General features: G+C 39.3%; 1 protein-coding gene across 1 annotated transcript; it reads left to right on the top strand.

Moving 5' to 3' along the window:
* Nucleotides 1-5,462: 5,462 nt before the first annotated feature.
* On the top strand, nucleotides 5,463-6,516 carry LOC119810255 (Golgi SNAP receptor complex member 1-like). Its single transcript, XM_038323642.1, has one exon. It carries the CDS (start codon nucleotides 5,475-5,477, stop codon nucleotides 6,225-6,227), a length of 753 nt encoding a protein of 250 aa, XP_038179570.1. The 5' UTR covers nucleotides 5,463-5,474; the 3' UTR covers nucleotides 6,228-6,516.
* The last annotated feature ends 378 nt before the right edge of the window (nucleotides 6,517-6,894 follow it).

The raw sequence follows: 6,894 nt of genomic DNA, 5'->3' as shown, positions 1-6,894 counted from the left end.
GACTCTACCTCCTTTCTCCCAGCATTCCATTTAGTTCTTCCCACCTAACTCTGTTCCCCTATAGCTCTGCTATAGGCCCAAAGCAGTTCCTTTCTTAACCAATGATATTCAGAGCATACAGAGGGGAATGTCACATAACTATGCTGGTTTTAAACTCATAGAAATCTACCTGCTCTGAATGCAGAGATTAAACATGTGGGCTATTGCCCTGGGGTGCATAATCTTAAACCCATGTATTGTGTTGCAATTTCCTCCAAAGCTTATTAAGACCCAGAAGTTCTCTTTTTATTTATTTATTTTTATTTATTTATTAAAAATTTTCACCTTCTCCCATTTTCCTCCCACACTCCCCACTAACCCTCCCCCTCTCCCTCCCTCTCCAGTCCTAAGAGCAGTCAGGGTTTCATGCCCTGTGGGAAGTCCAAGGTCCTCCCACCTCCATCCAGGTCTAGGAAGGTGAGCATCCCAACAGACTAGGCTCCCACAAGGCCAGTCCATGCAGTAGAATAAAAACTGAGTGCCACTGTCCTTGGCTTCTCAGTCAGCCCTCATTGTCAGCCACATTCAGAGAGTCCAGTTTGATCACATGCTCCATTGGACCCAGTCCAGCTGGCCTTGGTGAGCTCCCATTAGATCAGTCCCACCGTCTCAGTGGGTGGACGCACCTCTCATGGTCCTGACTTCCTTGCTCATGTTCTCCCTCCTTCTGATCCTCATTTGGACCTTGGGTGCTCAGTCCAGTGCTCCAATGTGGTTCTTTGTCTCTATCTCCATCCATTGCCGGATGAAGGTTCTATGGTGATATGCAAGATATTCATCAGTGTGGCCATAGGATAAGGCCAGTTCAGGCACCCTCTCCTCTGCTGTCCATGGAACTAGTTGGGGAAATCCCCTTGGAAACCTGAGAACCCCTCTAGAGCCAAGACTCTAGCCAACCCTAAAATGGCTCCCTTGGTTATGATAACTTCTTCCCTGCTCCCATATCCACCCTTCCTCCATCTCAATTATCCCATTCCCCCAAACTCTCCCCAATCCTTGCCTTCTCCCTTCTCTCTCCCAGTCTCCCTTTCCCCCGAATCCACCCCCACTCCCTTGCTCCCAACTATTGCCCGGCGATCTTGTCAACTTCTAATATCCAGGAGGATAACTATATGTTTTTCTTTGGGTTCACCTTCTTATTTAGCTTCTCTAGGATCACGAACTATAGACTCAATGTCCTTTGTTTATGGCTAGAATCCACTTATGAGTGAGTACATACCATATTCCTCTTTTTGGGTCTGGGTTATCTCACTCAGTAAAGTGTTTTCTATTTCCATCCATTTGCATACAAAGTTCAAGATGTCATTGTGTTTTACCGCTGAGTAGAACTCTAAAGTATATATGTGCCACACTTTCTTTATCCATTCGTCTATTGAGGGGCACCTAGGTTGTTTCCAGGTTCTGGCTATTACAAATAGTGTTGCTATGAACATAGCTGAACAAATGCTTTTGTAGTATGATTGGGCATCTCTTGGGTATATTCCCAAGAGTGGAATTGCTGGATCCTGAGGTAGGTTGACTCCCAGTTTCCTGAGAAACCACCACACTGATTTCCAAAGTGGTTGCACAAGTTTGCATTCCCACCAACACTGAACCTGATAGAAGAGAAAGTGGGAAGTAGTCTGCAACACATGGGCACAGGAGACCAATTCTTACATATAACCCCAGTAGCACAGACAATAAGAGCAACAATGAATAAATGGGACCTCCTGAAACTGAGAAGCTTCTGTAAAGCAAAGGACACTGTCAATCAGACAAAACGGCAACCTACTGACTGGGAGAAGATTTTCACCAACCCCGCAACAGACAAAGGTCTGATCTCCAAAATATATAAAGAACTCAAGAAACTAGACATTAAAACTCTAATTAACCCAATTAAAAATGGGGTACTGAACTGAACAGAGAATTTTCAACAGAAGTTCAAATGGCCAAAAGACACTTAAGGTCATGCTCAACCTCCTTAGTGATCAGGGAAATGCAAATCAAAACAACTTTGAGATACCATCTTACACCTGTCAGAATGGCTAAAATCAAAAACACCAATGATAGCCTATGCTGGAGAGGTTGTGGAGTACGAAGTTCTTTTTATAAAATATCCTTAATACTCAGAAAGTAAACAATTCAGAAATCTGAGGAAATCTCAGAAACATACCAGATACACAAGGTCCTCTCCTTCTCCAGGTTTATACAATGGCTGAGAAGAGGAGGTTCTCAGAATTGATGAGGTACCTGCAAGTCATACAGAGTGCTGTGGGGTTTCAGCTTTGTGACTTGTCACACAAGGTGGGCTTGTGATGATGCAGCTGCCTTTAGGATACCCCCTGCTTTTTTAAGTAACCTCTCACCCGCACTCTTCTAAGTAACCCAGTTCAACTCTGAGTCACTAAATTGTACTTTAGTGGTATCACCACTTGGGTCTGCTATCAGTTGTCTATCTGATTGGAGTAGATACTTGTTCATATGTCTCCAGAAATAGTATCACATAGCAGCATGTGTACATCTAATAAAGAACATCAAAATACATGATCCAAAAATAGTAGATTCAAAAGAAGAAACAAACAAATCCACAATTGTATTTGACTGTCTTACCCTACTCTCTCAGCAGTTGATAAACCAAGGAGACAGACTATTAGTCAGGGTTAAATGGCACCATTTTTTTTAAAACTTCACTTTATTGATTTTAGTGTGACAGTACTGCCAACAGTAATAGAACATATATTTTTGTCAGATGGGTATGTATTGTTATGAATATAGGTCATATGGCAGACTAATTTAAAAGAATAGAAATTTGGCAATATATTGTGACAATAATGGAGTTCAATTAAAAACTAATGGACAATTAGGTATGGAGATGCAGGACTTTAATCCTAAGGCTAAGAAGTTGGAGTAGGAGAATTGTATGTTTGAGGCCAGGCAATGCTACAGAGTAAGTTCTAGGCCAATCTGGGCTATATTGTAAGACATTGTCTATAAATAAGTAAGTAAGTAGATAAATAAATAAATAAATAAATAATAAGCAAAGCTAAAGTCCTGATAACAATCTATCTAAAATAAACTGATAATATTCAGTTATGCAGAAATTAATGACATACTTCTATATAATAAATAAGCAAATAAATTATTAAATAATTTGAACTTAATGAAAATAAAGTCATAATATAGTTGACCTTCTATATTTGTAGGTTTCACTTCAATGAATTCAAACAATTATGGATCAAAAGCTATTTTAGATAAAACTGTGTCTACACTGTACATGTGTGGACATTTGTCTCTTTAGTACCTCCTAGAAATACCGTACAATATCTACTTGCATAGCATTTATGTTACATAGGGCATTATAAAACTAGAGATAATTTAAAACATAAGAGATGTGAATAGATTATATGAAAAGAGTATGCTATTTTACATAAGGAACTTGATCATCTTTAGATTTTGGATGTTGAAGAAATCATGCATCCCACCTTAAAACATGATATTTGAAGCAGTTCTCAAATGTGTATTTGATTTCAATGCCAATATTAGAAAAAAAAAGTTCTAAAATCAATGATAACAACCCAATGAAAGGAACAAGAAAAGAAAGAACAAGTGAAAACCAAGGTAACTAGACAGATTAAAGTAAAAATATATAATACATTCACATATTTATAAAAAATATTAAACAACTAAAGGAGGTGTGGTGCTCATACCTGTAATGCCAGCACTTTAGAGGCTGAGGCAGCAGGATTGTTAGGTTAAAGCCAGCATAGACTATACAGGGAGACCTTGATTCAAAACATGAAAAATGGGAAAAATCAATGAAATAAAAATTTGAAATTATCAATAAAACCACTAAACAGAAGTTTAAAATTATCAAAAAAGAACAATATTGATCAAAATATTGAGAGGGAACATTACTAAAAACTCCATAGATACTAAAATGCAAAGAATTCCATTGCTATAAGATAGTAATAGAATTCTGTGAATATATTTATGCTAATAAATCCAAAAACTTAGAAACAATGGGTTTACTAAAATGCAGTCTTTCAAATTTTTCTCAACAAGAAATAGCTCTATAATACTTTATTTATTAAAGAATCAAAATTAGTATATTTTAATTATAGCATAAAATTTAAATTAAAAACTCCAGGCTCAAACTATCTCATTAGTCAATTTATCAAACATTAGGGGAAAATATCAACCATATTTAACCTCAGGAATGCTTACCTAACCAGTGTGTTGAGGCATATTTATGTAAAGTAAATAGATAAATATAAAAAAAAACAGAGAACACAACAGGAAAATAAGAAAAGGACCAAAAACAGTGATCAATTGATCATAGGGATGCAAATAGAAAGCACTATTCTGAGTGAGATAACCCAGACCCAAAAGATGAATTTGGTATGTGCTCACTCATAAGTGGATTCTAGACATAAATAAAGGTCAGTGAGCCTATAATTCGTGATCCTAGAGAAGCTAAATAAGAAAGTGAACACAAAGAAAAACTTATAGTTATCCTCCTGGATATTGGAAGGAGACAAGATTGCCAGGCAAAAATTGGAAACTGGGGGGTGGGGATGGGGTGGGGTAAGGGGAGATGGGGAGATGGGGAGAGAAAAGTGAGGAGGGGAAGATGGGGAGACCCTGGAGGAATGGGATGGTTGGGATGGAGGAAGGGTGGATAGGGGAGCAGGGAAGAAGATATCTTAATTAAGGGAGCCATTTTAGAGTTGGCAAAAGACTTGACTCCACATGTTATTTTATAACATTATTAATTAATAACATTCAACCAACCATATTAATATCCACTCTATTCACAATATCTAGGAAACTAATACAATCTAAGTGTCCTTCAGCTGGCAAACAGATAATGGAAATGTGGTGCATACTTATTAAATCACTACCACTATGGAAAAAATAGCTTCTGCACAGCTAAGAAAACAATCAACTGAATGAAGAGGAAGCCCACAAAATGGGAGAGGATTTTAGAATTGTATGGAATACAATTCAGCTGTAAAGAAAAACAAAATAAAGTCATCTGCAAAAAATTGATAGAACTAGAAAAAAAATCACATTGAGTTAGGTAACCTAGATCGAAAAAGACAAATGTTGAATGTTCTCCATAATTTGAAGGTCCTAGCTCCAAGTCTACAGATGTGTGTATATAATCTAGAGTAACTGCAGATACTAAGAAAGTAAAAGGCGACAATTGGGGATAAATATATAGAGGATTCTGGTAAGTTACAAGAGATTAATTAGACCTTAATTAGTGAGTGGGGAGAGAGACTAATACAAAAGATGAACGGATGGACGGATGGATGGATGGATGGATGAAGGTAAAATAGCATTACAGTTCTCTGAACAGTCATAAAATGTCAGATTACGAAGAAGGCGTGGAGGTGACTCTCTGGCCCGCCACGCCTCTACTCTCCTGTCCCGACTGACGTTGGGCAACAAAGATGGCGGCGGGAACCAGCAATTACTGGGAAGATCTCAGGAAACAAGCTCGACAGCTGGAAAATGAACTTGACCTGAAACTAGTTTCCTTCAGCAAACTGTGCACGAGTTACAGTCACACCAGCGCCCGGGATGGAGGACGCGATAGGTATAGTTCAGACACAACGCCCCTCTTAAATGGATCAAGTCAAGACAGAATGTTTGAGACGATGGCAATTGAAATTGAACAGCTTTTGGCAAGACTTACAGGCGTAAACGATAAAATGGCAGAATATACCAACAGTGCAGGGATCCCCTCATTGAACGCAGCACTGATGCATACGTTGCAGCGACATAGAGACATTCTACAGGATTATACACATGAATTCCATAAAACCAAAGCAAACTTTATGGCGGTACGGGAAAGGGAGAATCTGATGGGATCAGTACGGAAAGACATTGAATCATATAAAAGTGGATCTGGAGTAAACAATAGGAGAACCGAACTGTTTCTGAAAGAACATGACCACCTTCGAAACTCTGATTGTCTGATAGAAGAAACAATAAGCATTGCTATGGCTACGAAAGAAAATATGACTTCTCAGAGAAGAATGCTCAAGTCCATCCACAGCAAAATGAACACTTTGGCCAACCGTTTTCCTGCTGTGAACAACCTGATACAAAGGATCAACTTTAGGAAGCGACGTGACTCACTCATTCTTGGAGGGGTCATCGGCATCGGTACCATTCTGTTGCTGCTGTATGCATTCCACTGAAAGGATGGTCCAGGACTCTGCCCACCACCTTTATGCCCTGATCTGGAGTGGGGAAATGAGGAAGGAGAAAGACTGCCCTGGCCATGAGCCTGCCAGCCAGACAAACTCTAAAACTGCATCCATGACTCGGACCTGGTCGGACTGAGCTGAAGCCAGTTTTTCTGTGCTATCTTTTCTAATGCACATTACTGTTTTTAATTTTAAAAACAACAAAGGTTTTCAGTTGCTTGTGTTTCCCTGGAGGTAAGCAGGCAGAAGCCGAGAATGGGCTTCAGTGACTGGGGAGCCTGATGGCTCCCCACATCCAAAGATGGCTTTGCCTTCAGCCATGAGACTGGATGTGAATAAGAATAATTCTTATCCTTTTATTTACCAGTTGTGATGAGAAAGCAGCTGTCCTCTGCTGATACTCTGTGATCTAGATTCTACTCTGTGACCCTCACTCTTGGCAGTCAATTCTGTAGGATGCTGATAGTCCAGCATCGTTGTGTTTGACTTGTCCGAAATGGAGAGCGCGGTAGAAAGGGTATGTCTTTCCTGTTTCAGTCGTGAGCACCGAGTCAGCCATAGCTGGAAACACATCAAGAGTGCAGGCCTGGCACTGAGGAGCTGGTTATTGCTTATTAATTCTTCCATTGGGTTAATATTTGCTTCTATACGATAAAAT

The sequence above is a fragment of the Arvicola amphibius genome, chromosome 3 (genome assembly GCF_903992535.2).
Source record: "Arvicola amphibius chromosome 3, mArvAmp1.2, whole genome shotgun sequence".
NCBI classification, from domain to species: domain Eukaryota; kingdom Metazoa; phylum Chordata; class Mammalia; order Rodentia; family Cricetidae; genus Arvicola; species Arvicola amphibius.
Note: the sequence above shows the minus strand (reverse complement) of the source record. Positions and strands in the feature narration are given on the sequence as shown.

What these genes read in the sequence shown, in the direction of transcription:
- LOC119810255 (XM_038323642.1), top strand. Translation starts at nt 5,475, where the DNA reads ATGGCGGCGGGAACCAGCAATTACTGGGAAGATCTCAGGAAACAAGCT.